Source organism: Papaver somniferum, chromosome 3 (assembly GCF_003573695.1).
Source record: "Papaver somniferum cultivar HN1 chromosome 3, ASM357369v1, whole genome shotgun sequence".
Lineage (NCBI taxonomy): Eukaryota > Viridiplantae > Streptophyta > Magnoliopsida > Ranunculales > Papaveraceae > Papaver > Papaver somniferum.
In genome coordinates this window covers 159001487-159020999 of record NC_039360.1, presented here as the reverse complement: position 1 = coordinate 159020999, position 19513 = coordinate 159001487, and the positions used below count along the sequence as shown (strand labels likewise).

Sequence of the window (19513 nt, the reverse complement as noted above, 5' to 3'; positions counted from 1 at the left end):
TTTTTTTTATGTTTCATGCTTGTCGTTTTGTTTAATGTTTGTATTTAAGAGGAGTTCGGTTGGTCTATAAGTTGTTGACATTTTTAATTTATGTTAAGCAGATTATATTATGTACAGGTTGTTACTATAACTTGGTAGTAAGTTTCTCATCACGAATAATTATGTTGCGCAGAAGTGGTGGTGAACTGTCGACACGATATTAAAGATGGTTCAATCCTGGCCACAATATAGTGATCAAATTGATAAGCTTCCTCTTCATGTAGAGCTTAGTTTCTTGAGCAAATGAATTTTCATTTTGTGGATCAGGGTGAATTTCATGTCATGTTATATACCCTGATATCACGAGATAATCATATAACTCCTTTTTTTTTATTGAAGTACAATTAAATGATTCAGTATTTCTGATAAAGATATCCTCGTATTTCTGATAATGATTCAAGTATTTGTATACCCAAAGGAAAAATTAGCTGACTCAAGTGTGTTTTCTGTTTGTATTTAAGAGGAGTTCGGTTGGTCTATACAAATACTCAAGTGTATTTAAGAGGAGTTCGGTTGCATGATTACATCTGATGAATAAATTATAGTAGGATGTTGAATGTGATAAACTGAATCATCAGAATAGAAATAATTAGGGTAATTGCTGGGGGTATTGCATGATAAATTGGGTTTGGGGAAAATCGGTTTTGACTAGGTCAAGGAAGACTTGACCTTTCTTTCCTGTTGCACATTATTAGCAACAGACAAAATGTGTTGCTAAATCCGAACAAGTACAACTATATCCTGTTCTACTAAAATATATCCCGGAATTACTCTAAAATTAGCAACAGAGTAGCAACTGTTTTCTTCTGTTTCTATATCTTAATTTCGCAACTGATTGTGCTGACGAGAATTAGCAACAGAGCTAAAGCTGTTGTGAAAAATTGCGACAGGACGTTTAGCAACGGATAGAATCTGTTGCAAGCCTGGTCATCAATAGATTTAAACTGTTGCTAATCGTTAAATTTTGTGTAGTGACCGTCTGTGCATAAACCGTATATTTGTTATCCGCAAAACTGGCTTTTGTGGGTTGTCACCCAGAATGCACATGATGGAGAACTTGCTTTCAAGGTGAAATTGAGTAGTTGTTCGTACTAACACTTTCCAATTTCCAATGATTAAAGTCAAAGTGGAAATTGATAGTTATTCAGATTTATCCCTTAACCAACATTCCAAATTTTTTCTTACATATTTTTGTCAATCTTAGTAACTAGACACTTGACCTTGACAAACAGTTCTTTCAGATATATCTAACCCAGTTTAGTCAATATCAGATTTCGGTGAATATCGGTAGAGTACCGAGACACGATATTTCGGTGAATATCGACGAAATATCGGCCAATATCAGCGAAATAACGGCATCTCGGTGAAACACCGAAACCGATATTATCGGCGGTATCTCGGCCATCTCGGCCGAGATTAACTACATTGATCTAACCAAATTAGTTCAAGAACGATTGAATGGTTTCATGCAATTAATGGAAGAGTGCTGGCACGAAGTTATTATAAACTCAAGGTATATATATGAATAAGCAAATTTTTAGTCATGTTAATACTTGATTTAACTTTATTTGTTAGAAATAAAAGACATTGTTTTCTGAGGATAATGTGGTAGCTGATGAGAAATTTGAAGAACAAATTAAGCACAAAGCAGAATTTGAAAAAGTAACTCAAATAGAAGAACTGCTTATAGAGAATAAATTCCAAAATCAAATGGTTGCAAGAAGGAGATAGGATTGTTTCTTTATTAATCAAGCTACGTGCTACATGTTATAGAAGAAGAAGTCATGCAAGCCATCAAGGACTTATGACGTCATAAGGCACTAGGTCCAAATAGGGTCCCTGTCATGATATTTTTTAACTTATGATCAAGGATTTATATTTTTAACTTCTGATCAAGGATTTATGAACACCACTAGGGAGTTTGATGCCTCTGGTTGCATTTATATTAGGCATAATTTCAATTTTGTATTACTTTTTCCAAAAATATAAAAGCATATTGAGATTATCAAAGACTATAGACCTATTTGTCGCTTAATTATTCTTTACTAAAGAACAACAGAAGTGTTGGTTAGTAATGCCTAAGCTTAATTCGCCTGATCAATGAGTTTATATAGAATGGATAAATTATAGATGGTATTTTTACTTTCCAATGAGCTAGTTGAATCGAGAATGAGATCACATAAACTATATGGAAGATTGGCATATAAAAGGAATTTGACAGAATCAACTGGAATTACTTGGAATACGTAATGACTGAAATGGGCTTTAGCTCTAGTTGGCGTAAATGGATTTAATTTTGTTATTTATACCTCTTTCTTTTCAGTTCTAATCAATGGGTATCCTTTTGGTTTGTTTAGAAGCTCAAGATGTATCGGGAAAGGATGTCATATCTCTCAGTTGTTTCTTAACGGGTTATTTAACGTTTGATACCCAGCAAATGTCCAATACCTAATTTTGATACCCAACATTTGAAATATTAATGGTTGGTACCTTGACCAGCTAGAGACTGTGAAGTCAAACCGTTGACTTAACTGGGTTATTATTTCAGTAACAAAATGTTCGTAATTACTATATTAGCCTTATGAATTCTAACAAAGACTAGGATATGTCCTAGGATCGTCTTCTTCTTGTTCTCTGCAAATCCAACAACAAATATAGGGCATGCCGGAGTTACAAAATCATATAAAAATGTCCTTTCAATTGATTATGTCAAATGGAAACGAAACCCTTGAATTTGAATTCTTCAACCTAAATTCCATATTCCTCCCAAAAAAATTGGGTTAGAAATTGAGAAATCTGACCTAAATTTCTGAACTTTTCAAAGTTAGATGTAAATTTTGATCACTGGGTATCTAAGAATTTGCTGTCTGTGACGGAATCATGGTTTTTCATTAATTTCTACTTCAAGCTTGTTTTGAATGAGAAGTCAAAGGAAGGTTAATAGGGATGTGAATGGTATATATGCATATTAATTTCATTCAAGTGGGTTTGATAGATGGGATTTCCAGCTCTATGTGTTCTTGGTTCGCCATGATACTAGGATCTGAAGTTTCAGGTGGAGGTTTCATCAACGGCGGCAAAGAAGATGAAAAACAACTTAGGGTCACTATTATGGTTTGGTTTCTCTGAACCACAAAATCTGATGTTTGAGATACACTTTTTCTTGAATGCCACGTGTTTAGTCAATGGCATTATCAATGTTTTTAAAATACATTAATTTATTTGACGCATGGTTTAGTCAATGGTTTGACTTGACAGTCTATGACTGGTCGAGGTACCAACCCTTAATATTTCAAATATTGGATATTAAAATTAGGTGTTGGTCATTTGTTGGGTACCATACGTTAATTAACCCTTTCTTAACATTATAATGAAAGCTTTTTCCACGTAATTTGATAGAGCGGCTCAGCTTAATTAGTTTTCTGGCTCTTAAGTGTCTCCTACTCGTGTGGTGAATCATCTGCACTAATTCAAGAAGGAGGAATTGCATAATCCATCCTTGATCATCATTCAAAAAAAATAAAAAAATAAAAAATAATTACGAGAAGCAAAAGTCAAACTCATCAGTTAGAAAGAAAATATTTTGCTGCACAAAAAATAGACCTTTTTTAAAAAAGTCATTTCGAAATTTGATTTCCAACTTGCTTTCTTTCAAGAATTACTTAGTATGCCTTAGCTTTTATTAATCTTTCTTCTCTTTTGGGGCATTTCATCGAACAAGACACGAGTGTCTTGGTGTTGATGGAGAAAGATGAGTTTGCAGTGGTATCTACAACATATAATCGTAGTTCTCCTTCCTTGCAACCTTAAACTAATAGACAACCCATCCAATCCAATTATTTTCAAACACTAAACACATTATTGGCAAACAACTCTCTTCCTTGGATGTTTTCTCGGCAAGAAACTCGTCGAGAATCTTCTCATCACTTGCTTAAAAATCAAATTCCTTGCATATTCATTGTTCCTAATCAAACCAAGACTCCAAATTATTTTGAATTTTCTTCAAAAAAATGTTCTTTATTGATAACAGCAACAGTGGCAGAGCAAGAAATTAAGATTAAGGGGTGTTAAAATAAAATTTTATAAATATGTTGGACTTAGTGAACTAAAAACTAATCATAAGATGGGCTAGATACAGAATATGGTATAAATTTTAGGGGTCTATATATGATTATAAAGATTTTAGGGGAGCTAGAGCCAGGGTTAGTCAACCCTTGGCTCCGCCCATGAACAACAGTATCACCTTTCTCCATCAGTTTTTGGATCGACAAATATGTCAAAAACCTTAACTCAGAGAGACTACTGTATACCGGACTGACTAGAAAGGCTAGGGTATATTTGGTAAGAATCGAAACTGGTAACTCAGGGGGTCAACTGAGTCTCGACTCACACATGGTTGATACCGTTTTGACGAGTTCAACTATCCCTGTACCTTTACCCATAATAGTTAATATCATGAGCTTTTCTCTAGTAAAATCAGAAAGTCAGACGATATCATCCTTCCACATTAATACTACACCGATACAATTCCGTAACTTAACTTCCAATTCTTTTTTTTCTTCTAGAAGTCATAAAATAACTTCTCAAAGTGTATCCTACATGATTCACAATTTTTTTCTTTTATTTCTAATTTTTGGAGTTAACTTTTGATATCAGACAGTCACACCCTGCCTAGGGCTACATATGGACCGGTACAGTCCGGGTTTCTTAAGAACCCGATACATGTACCTTGTAGTGACCGGTTCCAAACTTTGACTACCTGTACTTTTACCTGTATCAGTACTTGTGAAATCGGTCCGGTTCCATCCGGTACCGGGTTTTTACCCTGTTTCTAGTCCCCACACTCTAACTCTCGTATCTTAGCTGAATTTTACCATTTAACCTTAGAAAAATCAGTAAACATGCAATCCACATCTTGATTCAATCCACCCCAGAAAGAAAAAACAAAACCAAAATCATGATAATTCTTCAAATTGGAGAAAAGAAATAATCCAAATTAGTAAAACACAATACATGCAAAACCATCAGACTGCACATCCACCATCATCAACCTCACAATTTCAACCACCAATAAACCATAACACAGCTTCAGATCCCCTTACAATTTTGGCTGTAGGAACATCATCAATCTTCTTCTGGATTTAAACTGAGCTTAAATTGTTAAGGATCGAGCAACAGAGAGGAGAGCCTAAACGCGCGGAAGCAATAGACTACATTGATAATAATTCGGTATATCTTTCTCATTCATTCTTCAAGCTATTTATACAATCACAAGACTTGGCTCTCAAGACACAAGACTTGGTTCTCAAGATATTCAATTCCTAATATAACTCACACAACTTAAACTCCGAATCTTCTAAATATAGACTCTCTTATATTATTTCCTAATACCCTCCCTCAAGATGGAGCATGTAGATCACGGATGCCCATCTTGGACAAAAGAAATTTAAACTAATCTTTCTCTAACGCTTTTGCGAAAACAACCTCCAATCGTAGTTTATGGACGTTACGGTCTCAATCATAGTTTAAGGACATTTCGGTCCCATCTTCGTAGTTTAAGGACATTTCGGTCCCATCTTCGTAGTTTTTGGACATTTCGGTCCTAATCATAGTTTAGGGACATCTCGGTCCTCTTCGTAGTTTAAGGACGTTTCGGTCCTCATCGTAGTTTAGGGACATTTCGATCATAATCATAGTTTTTGGACATTTCGGTCCCCTTCGTAGTTTAGGGACGTTTCGGTCCTATCTTCGTAGTTTAAGGACATTTCGGTCCCAATCGTAGTTTAAGGAAATTGCGGTCCCAATTTTTCCTTCAACAGCCACACGAACGGAGGAGATCCATCATACTTCTTCACCAGTACCCATCAGGATTTCAAGTTCAAGCCACCGATACTCTAGATTTCTCCATAATCATGAGTTCTGATCACAACCCAACCAAAATCTATTGTTTTATATTAGTTTCAAGCATACTTTTTGATCCCTGTGAACAAAAATCAACACCATGATCTTCTTTGTCATCACTTGCTCGTAAGAAACCTAGTTTTATAAGTGCGGTGTTTAGGTGGTGAAAACGAACACCTTAAACCCATAGCATCAACAAGTTTCTTCACGGTAACAATATAATTTTTTTGTTTTTCTTTTCATGATTTTTTTTTTCTTCTTTAGTTCTTTTCTTCTTCGGTTCTTCTTCTTACGACTTGCATTGCCAAAACATATCTGATTTCTCTTCCTCTCCTCTCTCCTTCTCACCTCGCTCTGATACCAAGTTAAGGATCGAGCAAGAGAGAGGAGAGCATAAACGCGCGGAAGCAATAGACTACATTGATAATAATTCGGTATATCTTTCTCATTCATTCTTCAAGCTATTTATACAATCACAAGACTTGGCTCTCAAGACACAAGACTTGGTTCTCAAGATATTCAATTCCTAATATAACTCACACAACTTAAACTCCGAATCTTCTAAATATAGACTCTCTTATATTATTTCCTAATATAAACCAAACTTCTACTTCTTCAATTCATCGTTTATCCATATAAATAATCTCCCAACAGTAAAAATCAGATAGACATACCTGTAAAATCCAATTTTTTCACATAATCTAAACAAACCCAAAATCATACATATGCTAAAATTGAATAATATTGTACTATTAAACTAAGAAACTATTCTTGTTGAGAGTCTGTAATACTTTAATTGATAAGATACCTGTAGACTTAAAATGAATCTGATCTATGGGTTGTTTCTTAGGATTTGATTTCAAATGGTTATTTCTCGAGCTTTGCTTTCTTATCTGATTTCCCATAACAGGAAAACCATCCCATGGCTTCTTCTTTAATTTTTTTTTCCTATGCACCTGAGTCTTGGGGAGTATTAGAGAACAGCGACGAAGAAGAAAAAGAAGTAAAGAAGAGCGTCAATACCTAGAATGGAAGGTTAGGATTTATTTACACCCATAATAAGAATTAGCCGGTTCTTTCGGTACGGTACTGCCGGGAATAGGTTGAGAACCAATACTTGTGCCCCCTCTACACTGGTTCTAAAACTTATTCCCGTTCCCTGTATCGTCTTTCCCGGTTCTGGTCGGTACCGGTCCAAATTTACTGGTTTCCATCCGGTGTTCCGGTTTCTTTCCAGTTCCTGCGCAGCCTTTTAACCCTGCCACATTAATACCACACTTATTCCATTCCGAAATTTGGTTTCCAATTTAATTGCTAGTTCTTTTATTTCTAAATGTCCGAGAAATAACTTTTCAAGGTGTATTCTATACTATGAAACAAATTTTCTACTTACCTCTAACTTCCGGAATTGATTTTTGATATCAGACAATATCGCCCTCCCACATTAACATTACGCTGATACCAATTTGAAATTTGGTTCCCTACCTAATTTATAATTTTTTTCCTTTCTAGAAGCCGAAAAATAACTTTTCAAAGGTTATCTTAAACGATGAAACATTTTTTTTTTTTTTACTTCTAACTTCCGGAAAGAAATACTTCTGATATACGCTGATATCAATTTGAAATTTGGTTCCCTACCTAACTTATAATTTCACCCTACCACATTAATACTACACCGATACCTGATACAGCGAACCATGCCATGGACGACTAACCATTTGTAGTGTAACTTGGAGTACAAACAAGCTCATACAGCCAGGGGCATAAATTAGTGTAGACTCCGGAGAGCTATCCCCCGAACCAGTCTAATCTGGTCTGGTCAACAAAAAAACCCTGAGAGCTTTCTTCTTCTTCATCTCCCTCCCCTCCCACATTTTCTCTCTGGAGTTGCAAGGAAACCGATCTATTTTTGGAAATTGCTGGGTTTCCTTATATGCTTACTACTCTATAAACATAATTACATAGTTTTTATTTTTCTTTTTTTAATTTTTTTTTGTTGTTGTTGTTCTAGGGTTTATTAAAAATTTTCGATTCCCAATAATCCCCAATTCGAACGATTAAGGTGTTTAGTTTCCAATCAAACTATCAGAAATCCTATCAGAAACCCTAGAAATTACTAATGGGGAAACAAAAAGGAGATGGAGCCAGAAGCAAAAATCGTCCATCCAGCAGCAGGTTTCTTTTCTTTACTTTCTGTATCTGTTTTGATTTTTGAGTTGTTCAAATTTTGAGAATCCGACATTATAATTTGTATAACTTAATTTTCTTCTCAGTCTTGCTGCATCGTTATTACCAACTGGAGCAGCAACAGTTGGATTTGGTGGATTTGTTGGAAGTTCTCGTCTCGAATCTACTACTACTCTAACCCCAGACTCTAATCCTTTCTCGGTAAGTTTTACTCAAAATCCCCTCTATTTATGACTTAATTTTGTGAAAAAAATTTAGGGTTTAACAAATTAGTAGTACAAATTATTGTTAGGGGTTTTTCATTAAGGGTTTCTTATGGGATTTTAAGTAGTGTGGGTGGGGATGGTGGATGCTTGTGGTCAGTGGTGGAGGTGGTGGATGCTGGTAGTCAGTGGTAGGTGTTGAGAGCTTTCTAATTAGTACAAGCCCTGCCACCAATTGCTCCTCCCCTAGCACCAACGATACCTACTGCAAGGGAGTTGGAGGGTGATGTAGGGGCATAGTTAGGATTCAATGTGGATTGCACAAGCCTCACTGCTAAGTCTCCTCTTTCGCCACCAATGCCACCTCCTGCAGGGAAGTTGGTACTGGTGAGGTGGATTTCAGGACCGTGAGGTAGTGTAGGGGATGGCGAGCTGTTGTAATTGGTGGAGGACTAGGGAGAAGGCTTTGGAGTTTCCTATGCGATTCCACGTATAATTGCACAAACCTCACCACCAACTCCTTTTCTCCAGCACCAATGCCACCTCTCCTACAGGGGAATTGGTACTAGATGGGTTGGAGTGGCTGGTTGAGAGGCAGTGAAGGTGGTGTTAGCTTGATAGGGGCAGGGGAAGTGGGTGGAATTGGTGCCGGAGGACTAGGTATAGTTTGGGGCAGCTGGTGGCTTTGATGTTGGGCGACTAAGAAAGTTTGTTGGCAGCTGAAAGGTTTAAGATAGGAGGTGACGTTGGGGTCGGAGGACTAGGAAGATGTGGGGGTGGTGGGTAGGTGGTGAAGAAGCTAGAGGGTTCAAAACAGGAGATGGGAGTGGAGGGCAGGTGGATTTTTCGGCCAGGATGAAAGAGGTGGGGCATGTTTTGGACATGTAAAACATTTTTCGGAGGTGGCATTGGTGTCAGAGGAGGATTTGGTGGAGGGGGTTGTGATGGATGTGGATTTTGGTTGCTGGGGTATAGGAGGTGGTGCAGGGTTGAATATACATCTCATTTTTTGATCTTCTTCAGTTTTAGCTAAATTTTAAGTTTATTGTCCAAAAAAATTATATTTTGATCTATTTTGAAATCCTAAATAATGTATCATATTCTTGTTTATGACTTGCTAGGATGTGGATAGTGAAGTCGCACAACATTTAAAAAGACTCGGTAGAAAAGATCCGACGACTAAGGTATTATTATTCCTTGTAAATTATTGTATATTTTGTGATCTATTTCGATTTTGGTAGTAGGAACAATCGAATGTTTGCAGATAAGCTAAGAGTTGTTTATGTTTCCTTTTATATATGTGTTAGCTTAAAGCTTTGACTACGTTACAAGAGCTATTTAAGCAAAAATCTGGGGAGGATATTGTGCAGATAATTCCACAATGGGTATGGTTATCTTCTCGTGTCTTTCCTTACAATGATGTGCGGAGTGGTTCAGACTTTTTTTTGTTTGTTAAGTTAATGACATTTTACCTTTGACTTATTTGTTTTTCCGACAGGCATTTGAATACAAGAGACTCTTGTTGGAGTATAATAGAGAGGTTCGAAGAGCAACTCATGAAACCATGACTAGTCTTGTCACCGCTGTCGGGTTTGTGCTTTTTCTTCTTTTTCTTTGATTTTTTAATATGTGTATGTTTGTGGTGGAGAATACATATATTTTGACACAAACTACTTAAACAGGAGAGGTTTAGCTCCACATTTAAAGTCCTTGATGGGTCCTTGGTGGTTTTCTCAGTTTGATCCGGTTTCCGAAATTTCTCAAGCTGCAAGACGCTCATTTCAGGTTGGATGTTAGTTTTATTTTTCACCATTGATAACACGATTACTTTGAGCAAATTATTTATTAAAGCATTGTGCTCAGACTAACTGGACCAGTTTTTAGCTTTACGAACAGAACAATATACCTTCCAATGCTGTAGCCTGTAGGTATTACCCTCTTTTTATATTCTAGACTCACTCCTAGTGCTAATGTCATCCAACTTTTCCCTCTATACACACACACACACACACACACACATGCAAAATAGAAACAGATAAAAAAAACATAGGGATATGCAAAACAAATCAGAATTTTAACGTGTTCTCTTGAGATACATAAATAAAATATAACCAGAAATTTCTGTATAGTATTTCCCATGTTTATGTACTAAGTAACTCATATTTCTCTGATGCTGTAATTTATTGATATGGTATTTAATTTCTGTATAGTCTTTCCCATGTTTACGTACTAAGTAACTCATATTTCTCTGATGCTGTAATTTATTGATATGGTATTTAACAATGAACTGATAATACTTCAGAGCCAGAAGGCTACAGTTTATCATCATTTTTTTACAATTGTCGGCATAGTACATATATATTGATCTTGATCATATCATTTTGTTGCCATAATGATTAAGAATTACCTTGTTTTTGTATGGGAACAGGATGCTTTTGCAGCTCCAGAGAAGAGATTAGATGCCTTGATTCTTTGTACAAGTGAGATCTTTCTTTATTTGGAAGAGAACCTAAAACTCACACCGCAGACTATATCTGATAAAGCAACCCCCGTGGATGAATTGGAAGAGATGCACCAACGTGTGGTATCTTCTTCCTTGCTGGCATTAGCCACACTTCTTGATATTTTGCTGGTCAAGCAGCAATCGGGGTTGGAGAATGTAAAGGCTGAACCAAAGAATGCTTCTAAGGCAAGGGCGACGGCTGTTTCTTCTGCAGAGAAGATATTTTCTGGTCACAAGTACTTAACAGAATTTCTGAAATCTAAAAGTCCTGTTATTCGGGCAGCTACATATTCAGCATTAGGGAGTTTCATTAAGCATATACCCGAAGTAATAAATGAAGGAAATATGAAGCTAATATCTGCTGCAATACTGGGTTCATTTCAAGAAAAGGACCCCACGTGTCACTCTCCAATGTGGGAGACAGTATTGTTATTTTCTAAGAAATATCCAGAGAGTTGGGCCCCTGCAAATATTCAGAAGACTGTACTTAACCGGTTTTGGCAGTTCTTAAGGAATGGGTGCTACGGAACACAGCAAATCTCTTATCCAATGTTAGTTCCTTTCATAAATACCATACCTCCAAAATCATTGAAGGGTAATGAGTTTTTCCTCGACTTCTTCCAGAATCTCTGGGCAGGAAGAAACACATCCTACTCCTCATCTGCAGATAGACTGGCCTTTTTCAAAGCATTTAGAGAATGTTTTATTTGGGCAATAGAGAATGCGACAAGGTGTGTATCTTCTCGTATTCATGACATCATGTTAATCGTTTTGGTCTTGCAACCCTCAAGATTTGTAGTTTTTTTTTTTGTTTCATTTCCTAAGTGTCATAATCATTTAATTGACCCTAAATTGCAGGTATTTCGATGGTGAAGATGCTGTTCATCAGTTCAGAGTCGGCCTTGTTGTTAGCATCCTTGTAGATCTTCTGTGGAAAAGCTTCCTTCTGTTAGATAGTTCTAAAAGTCAGGATGGAGTCCTTCCTCAGAAATCCTGCGGTGGCTCACCGGATGAAAATATTCAATCTTCTCAAGGACAGAAGTTGGAGAAGCAAAACATCAAGTTTCCATTGCACTACATGCAGAATTTAGGAGAATGCATTATTGAGATCTTATCGGTTATTTCTGGGGAGGAACATAGTTTGCTCACCACCTTCTGCGCAACCTTTCAGGAGAACACTCTAGAATTTCTTCAGCAAACAGAGCAGTCAAGACCCTCTGAACAAATTAGCCAGACTGTCAGCTTTCTGTTGCTATTAGAGAAGCACGCAGTAAAGAAAGGTGAAATGTGGCCTTTGGTGTATTTAACTGGTCCAATGCTAACAAAGGCTTTCCCCGTGATTAAATCATTGGTAAGATGGGCTTCCATACATGACTCTGCTTGCATTTGAACTATTTTAGACATTGCAATCTATACATGTTCTTGACATATATAATTTCTTTTATTTTTCTGATGATCAGGATTCGCCAGATGCTGTTAGAATTTTGTCTGTCTCCGTTTCTATATTTGGGCCTCGAAGTATAGTTTCGCAGCTCCATAGTAGTGAGGAAATGTGTTCTGGTGCTCCTTCCAAGGAAGGTGACAATGACTACGAAACAAAGCATTTTATGCAAGTATTCAAAGAAACTTTTGTTCCATGGTGTTTACATGGAAGTAGTCTCTCTGTTGGTGCACGACTGGACCTTCTACTTGCTTTACTTGATGATCAGCATTTTCCAGAACAGTGGAGTAGCATAATCACCTTTGCAAATAGGTCACTAAGTAATGGATTAGATTCTGACAGCATTGACATGTTGGCTGTGCTCATTGAAAAGGTCAGAAGAGCAATTGGTAAGAATGAAGGAACAAAATATTTTCGACCGGGTTCCAACCTGGAAAAGTGGCACCACAATTTGCTGGATTCCATTGCTACGAATATTGCTTCCTGTTCTCTTCCCTTCTTGAAGTCGTATTCTCGCTTCTTACGGTAAGCAAATTCCTGTTTTGGCTTTTAGCTTCTTGCTGCCTATGCGTCCGATATTTACTTCTTCCTGGAACTGATATCATAAAGCATGAATAAGTTTTTATTGCAATCCTGAAACTTATATTTGGTTGGTGATTTGCTAAGTTCACCCGTCAGTTATGTAAGAGAAACTTAAAATTTGTTATCTACTTCAATAGTTCAATCATTTTACATGTATTCTTCATTTTGTGCTGCAGAGCTGTTCTTGGTGGCTCTAGTGAGGAAGACAAGATTTATTTTGTTTCCAAAGATTCTATGGCACTCATATTTGAGGAGCTCCTTAGAAAGTTAATCTCGCCTCTTTGGGATTCTTCTTTTTCTTGGGCAAAGGATGCATGCTCGCTACTATTACGCACTGAAGATAAAGATTCAATTTCAAAATCATTGTTCCACAACAACATGCTGGAGGCGGCGCAGTTTGCTTTTGAAGTTCTCAAAAGTAGTTTCTTTTGCTTAATGATGTTTGTAGGAGAATATGGTGTGGTTTCATCTATATCAGCTGCCATATTTATGTTGGATTGGGAATACAGGATGTCTGCACAAGTAGATAGCAATTCAGTCACAGATGAAAATGACGAGGATGATGACTCACAAGCAAATCGTGATCCCAACTTGGGGTTTGGTGAATCCTTCCATTCTTTCCGTTTGGAAGTAAGTTCAGATTTTTGGAAAAGCATTAATGTAGACAACCGAAAGAAGTTGGCGAATATCTTGGTTCAGACTATCAGATCTGCCATATTCGAGACGTATACTGCCAATACATATGAAGCTCCAACTTTGTGCTGTGAATGGATGCTGGAAGTTCTTGAATACATCTGCCCTAGCAGATATGAAGAACAATCACTGTTGGACCAGCTGTTGGATGATGGAAAAACTTGGGCTTCGTGGGTTATGTTAGCTCACAGTGATGGAACAAGAGTAGCTAGCCTAAAATTTGGAAATCCACGACATACACATGAGTACCAGTTTGTGGATTTCATTGTCAAGCTTATTTCCAAGCTTGGTTGCGGTCGGGTAATCGCTGGTACTGCTCAAGAAACTTCTTCCTCTTCGTTGGAAGTGCAGGAAACACATGCATTTTCAAGATCATGGCTTGCTGCTGAAGTATTATGCACCTGGAAGTGGCCAGGGGGGAGTGCTGTAAGTTCTTTCTTACCTTCACTGTGTGAATTTGCGAAAGCTGGAAACTCACCTCAAGAGGACAACCTGTTAAATTCGATTGTCAATACTTTACTTGATGGTGCATTGGTTAACGGGGACAACGTAGAACCAAGCTTTTTGAACGTATGGCCTGCTTCTGATGATGAAATAGAGAGTATTCAAGACCCATTCTTGAGAGCTCTCGTATCTTTGCTTTTAGCTCTGTTTATCAAAGACAACGTATGGACAAATGACAAGGCTGCGGTATTCCTTAAATGTCTCAATGATAAGCTTTTCTTTGGAACAACAATCAATACTAGATGTTTAAGGATTCTCCCTTTTCTTACAAGTGTTATTATCCGAAGATTGCGGAGAGGGCTCACTGAATCTGATGAAGATGCTCCGCTAGAATTTCCCAAGGAAAACCAAGTACATAATATCATACAGGGTTGGCTTCAAAAAACCCAATCGTTGCCACCTTTAAATTCTTCTCCTTTTGTTGCAGATACAGAACAATGGGTTCAACTGGTCATATCTTGTTATTCTTTAAGTTCCGTAGGAGGAGTAAGTGCGCTGAAGATGGCCTCACAGAAAGATGTTAAGCGTTTGGAGAAAACTCTACTAGTAGATTTATTCCGAAAACATAGAAGTGGCGGTGATGCATTGACATCTGCTACCACCCAGTCATCAGCAGTACAGATAACCTTGGAAAAACTGACATCAGTTTGTGTTGGATACTGCTGGAAGGAGCTTAATGATGATGATTGGGAGTTTGTATTGTCACAGTTGCGAAGACAGACCGACTCTGCTGTCCTGGCTTTGGAAGAAGTTGCGGAGTCTGTTAATGATGCTGTTGTTAACTATTCTGCTACAGAAGAAGTTATCAAAACAAAGCTGGAGGAAGTTGTTAGATCGTTAGATCCATCTCCTATTAATATCGCTAGGAATTCCCTTTTCACATATACACTGTTTTACGGGCTTCTTGAACAGCAAGAAGAGGATTCCAGTGCTTCTAGTTTAGTGAAAGCAGATAAGTGGAGTGATATTAAAGAGAAGATACTTGACAGTGTGCTTCGCTTATTCTTCGCCACAGGTGTAACTGAGGCCATTGCAGGTTCAGAAGACTGCTCCTCTATTATAGCCTCATCCCGCCATGCCTGCACTCACTTTTGGGAGTTAGTATCATTCATCGTGATCAATTCTCCTGAACATGTTAAAGTTACAGCCATACAGTCGATGGAAATGTGGGAGCTGAGCAAAGGATATGTCAGTTCTTTGTATGCAATCTTGTTTTCTGCCAAGCCTATTCATTCACTGCAAGTTGCTGCTTATATAATGCTTTCGACGGACCCAATTTCACATCTAGCTATCACCGAAGAAGATGCATCTAGCCCTTCAGGGGATGCATCTACTAGTCAGGAGGATGTCCAGTCTCCTAATCTCAGTTTGTCCTCAGATGAAAATATCCCTGTGAGAGATGAAATTTCTCGCATGATTATAAAATCCCCATCTGCGCTTATTGAAGGGGATCTAATCTCGCATCACCGGGTAATTGCCAGTAACAACACTGTGCTAGCTTATAGTGTCATTTCTACTACTCTTTCTAGTATCTTATTTAAACCCCTATTGATGAGCATTTCTTTCGACCTTGTAATCTGCAGGTAAATGTCTTTACTGCTTGGGCTCTGTTGCTTTGTCATCTTCAGTCTTTGGCGTCAGCATCACCAGCAAGGCAGAAATTAGTTCAGTGGGTGCAAGACTTTGCAGATACACAAGTTTTAGATTGTCTATTCGAGCACATTCCGTTACAGTCTGGTGCAATGCGTAGCTCAAAGAAGAAAGATGTTGAGCTTCCAGCTGGTGTATCTGAGGCTGCTGCTGCAGCAAAACGTGCCATCACAACAGGTTCTTTACTGTTTGCTATTGAATCGCTTTGGTCTATTGGAACAGAAGAAATGTCATCCCTTGCTGGGGCGCTATACGGCTCGATGCTTCACGTGCTTCCTGCTTATGTACGAGATTGGTACACCAGGTTGCGTGACCAGTCAACTTCATCTGCAATTGAGCTATTCACGAAAGCTTATTGCAGTCCCCTTCTCCTTGCGGACGAACTGTCTCAGGTTTGTAGCAGTTTCTTAGACTTGGTGATTGTATCTATTTTCTAGAATATTTGAATTTATATTCATCTCAAATGCAGATTAAAAAAGCTGCCCTTGCCGATGAGAATTTCTCAGTTTGTGTGAGTAAATCAGCATATGAGGTTGTTGCTACGTATAAAAAAGAAGAGACTGGAATAGACCTGGTTATCCGCCTTCCTGCATCTTACCCATTGCTGCCCGTGGATGTTGAATGCCCTAAAAGTCTTGGCATCAGCGAATTAAAACGAAGGAAATGGTTGTTCTCTATGCTTGCGTTTGTTCGTAGTCAGGTATATGTTACTGAGCTATATTTTATATATGAATTCTTGTATCTCGACACCTTTCAGATTCAGTTACTCAGAATAAACTAATATCTCCCACTTTAAATTTGAGCCCTTTTTTGTGAGAAAGAAAACTGATTTGCTGTGCTTAAAAAAATTGCAGAATGGTGCCTTGGCTGAAGCAATACGGACATGGAAGAACAACTTTGACAAGGAATTTGAAGGCATTGAAGAATGTCCAATCTGTTACAGCATCATTCATACTGCAAACAACAGCATCCCTAGACTGGCTTGCAAGACCTGCAAGCACAAATTTCATTCAGCATGTCTTTACAAGTGGTTTTCTACATCTCACAAATCAACATGTCCACTTTGCCAGTCCCCGTTCTGATTCATCCGCATTTGATGGCAGAAATGATATTGTTGTTATGCTGTATGTAGGATCTATACGATAACCATATTTGTAAGAACTGTGAATATATAATGGATCGCGAGTAGAAGTGGAATAGCGTAGGTAACTAACTAATGCGGAAAGGTCTTGGGGAGTTTTGGAAATGAATGCCCAGAAGTTGTTGTCATTGGTTTCTTTTTGTTCCATTCGTTAAAAACACATTGTTGGTCTTTTGAAAACTGGAATTTGATAAATGATGGTTCCTTGGGTAGTTTACAATCTCAACACATTTTCTTTCAGAAGCCACAGCTAGAAATAGGTTTATTCTTTAATTTTCAATAAACTAACCCCGTAGGGAATTCGTCAAACATCATAAGTTATGACTAGCCAAATTCGCTAACGCAAAATTCTTTGCCGATAAAAGGAAAAGTTAGCAGCATATTCTAGCCATGAAAAAAAGGAACCCCAGGTGAATTTGTTGGTATAATTTTGTTTTGGTGGATAGCTGTCGCAGGTCCGTAACACCCAAATGCTACAACCAACTTGACAATGGTAACCATGCTCCATAGCATAATTTCAGCCAACTCGCACTTAGCCAATACTTCAACTTCTTAACTAATTCTCTATTCAGTCCATAATAAATAGAGGTTCTGCTCACAAATCTTCCAAGCCTTCAACCAAATACACCACACTCCGCTTAGCTTTAAACTAGGTCGTAGCCTTTTATTTATTGCACACTTAGGTTACAACTCTTCTTGTTCCTGATTACCCAATCCCTTCACAAGATCAGGCTTATATAGGCTTACAAAAGCTATGTACAAGTAACTGTTAGGCAGTTACAGATTAACTTTATGCTAGGCAGTTAGCCAGCCGTGCCAACTGACGCCAACTCATTCTAAAGCAAAATAAACAAGTCTTAGCCTTCAGTTATGCATAAAGCAACTCAACTTCCATGTAACCAACTCGAAACCGTCAAGACCATGTGCCCGGCACATGTAATCCAGCCTCCAACGATGCAAGTATGCTAATGCAAGTTTTGCTTGCATGCTTGCACGCCTCATGCATACAGTTTACTTACCAAACTCATTTGGCATCTCTTGACACTAATCTCGCGTCATTGGCCATGTCCAAACCCTGTTTGGCACATGCCATTGTCTAGCTGCAACTCAGACATGCACTTTGAATATCTGACACTTTGGCCAAGCCACTGATAATGCACCACAGTTGCGCATTTTCACTTGGCCACTTGACAGCCATGTCATAATTGCCTATTTCAAGCTTGGAAAAAGTGCGAGAATGTTAAGTCTTATAGACTCCAAGTTGGTGCCATTCACACCTTTTTCAAGCCATGTTCTATGGTATTGTGGAATGGTGTGTGGAATCCAAATAAACAACATTCTTAATAGCGAGTTAAAAGACGAAAAACGCTATTCTGAATAGCGTTAAAAAAACACTAATCAGAATAGTTTGTTTTTGTCTTTTAGCATAAGTCAAACACAAAAAAAACCACTTTTAATTTAACCATGTAAAATATTCTAGTCAAATACCATTGGTGTAGCGCAGTCTGACTGTGGTGTTGGAGTTCTAACTAGCGCACAAATCAAATACGCTTTTATGTTTCTTTTGCACAAGTCGAGGATTTAGCTAGTCTTTCTCAAATCTTCCACTGATGTGCATCTATAAGTGTAAGCTGTTGATTCAGCAGACAAATTAAAGAATCATGTAAATCTATTCTGGACAAACAGGTTGAGAAAGCTTTTAATTCAATTGTAAGGCAATTGCAACTCTTTTACTATATCGCCTGTGTTTTCTGCAACGGCAAGTCTGGGTAATTTTAGCTGATAATCATTAATTCAAGAATTGCGATTCCATTTCACCATTTTTTTCTTTTCTGATACCGTCTCTACAAGTGTGTATAAGGTGGTGCTGCGGCTGACAGAATATCCATTCATGGACTGCAGAAGATAATTAACTATGCTGGAGATGTGATAAATAAACTCTAAGATCCATGCAACTCTTTTGTAACTTTTATAATCTTGCGCGTGTTTACAGCTGAATGTACGTGCAAATAAGTTCCTTGATAAAATACAATATAGCAAAACAAACATAGGATATAACACACTCATAACGTAATAACTAAGCAGAGAATTCATATTATATATCATCACTATTATCCTTATACAAGTCACACTCACGAAGATCTTATATCAATGATCTTTGTTGGGCGTTTTATACGTGTATGCATGGAGCTGTAACAGGAAGAATAAGCAGAAGCATCATGAGCATATATTCTCTTATTGGCACTCAGCAATATGGAAACTTAAGATGACACAACCATTTCCAGTATACGGTGATACAAACAGAATTCACTACAACGGAACTTAGGAAATCACGGTGTTACTGTATCGCCTGTCAGCAGGTGTAGGAGCCGGAGTAGAAGCAAGGTTAAGAGTAGGAGTTGGGATAGGAAAAGAAGTAGCGGAAGGGAGGAGGCATAAGCTTAGGTGCAAGGGAAGGTGCAGGCACGGGTGGGTCAGGTATCGGCGCTGGAAAAGGGGTAGGAGCAGGAGAAGGGGGGGATTTTGGCCAAGGGGGAGGCTTGCGCCTAGGGGAAGGCGGAGGCTTAGGCTTATGCGGAGGGGGAGGCTTATGCTTAGATGTAGGGGAAGAGGGAGATTCAGGTGAAGTGGGAGGGTAAGCCGGAGATTCAGGCGAAGGGCGAGGCTTA

At 38.1% G+C, this 19513-nt stretch overlaps 1 protein-coding gene and 1 long non-coding RNA gene across 4 annotated transcripts in view; both read left to right on the top strand.

Moving 5' to 3' along the window:
* LOC113357778 overlaps positions 1–449 on the top strand; it is a 2829-nt gene extending 2380 nt beyond the window's left edge. For both annotated transcript variants that reach the window (XR_003363922.1, XR_003363920.1), the window contains one exon: positions 173–449. This is a non-coding gene — a long non-coding RNA (uncharacterized LOC113357778). The remainder of the gene's footprint in view (positions 1–172) is intronic.
* Positions 450–7739: 7290 nt separating this feature from the next.
* On the top strand, positions 7740–17064 carry LOC113357777 (E3 ubiquitin-protein ligase listerin-like). 2 transcript variants are annotated; one of them, XM_026601231.1, is made up of 14 exons: positions 7785–7863; positions 7952–8115; positions 8214–8328; positions 9452–9514; positions 9638–9715; positions 9829–9920; positions 10013–10115; positions 10759–11564; positions 11692–12184; positions 12294–12799; positions 13033–15523; positions 15637–16095; positions 16173–16403; positions 16558–17064. In XM_026601231.1, the coding sequence occupies exons 2-14, from the start codon at positions 8060–8062 to the stop codon at positions 16783–16785; spliced, it is 5721 nt and encodes a 1906-aa protein (XP_026457016.1). In that variant the 5' UTR covers positions 7785–7863; positions 7952–8059; the 3' UTR covers positions 16786–17064. The 2 variants fall into 2 exon arrangements, with proteins under 2 accessions (XP_026457015.1, XP_026457016.1); XM_026601230.1 differs by having other exon boundaries at positions 7740–8115.
* The last annotated feature ends 2449 nt before the right edge of the window (positions 17065–19513 follow it).

Coding starts and splice junctions, on each gene's coding strand:
- LOC113357777 (XM_026601230.1), top strand. CDS start 8,060: ATGGGGAAACAAAAAGGAGATGGAGCCAGAAGCAAAAATCGTCCATCC. Junction 12,185..12,293: donor TCCCCGTGATTAAATCATTG/GTAAGATGGGCT, acceptor TCTGATGATCAG/GATTCGCCAGATGCTGTTAG. Junction 12,800..13,032: donor TCGTATTCTCGCTTCTTACG/GTAAGCAAATTC, acceptor TTTGTGCTGCAG/AGCTGTTCTTGGTGGCTCTA.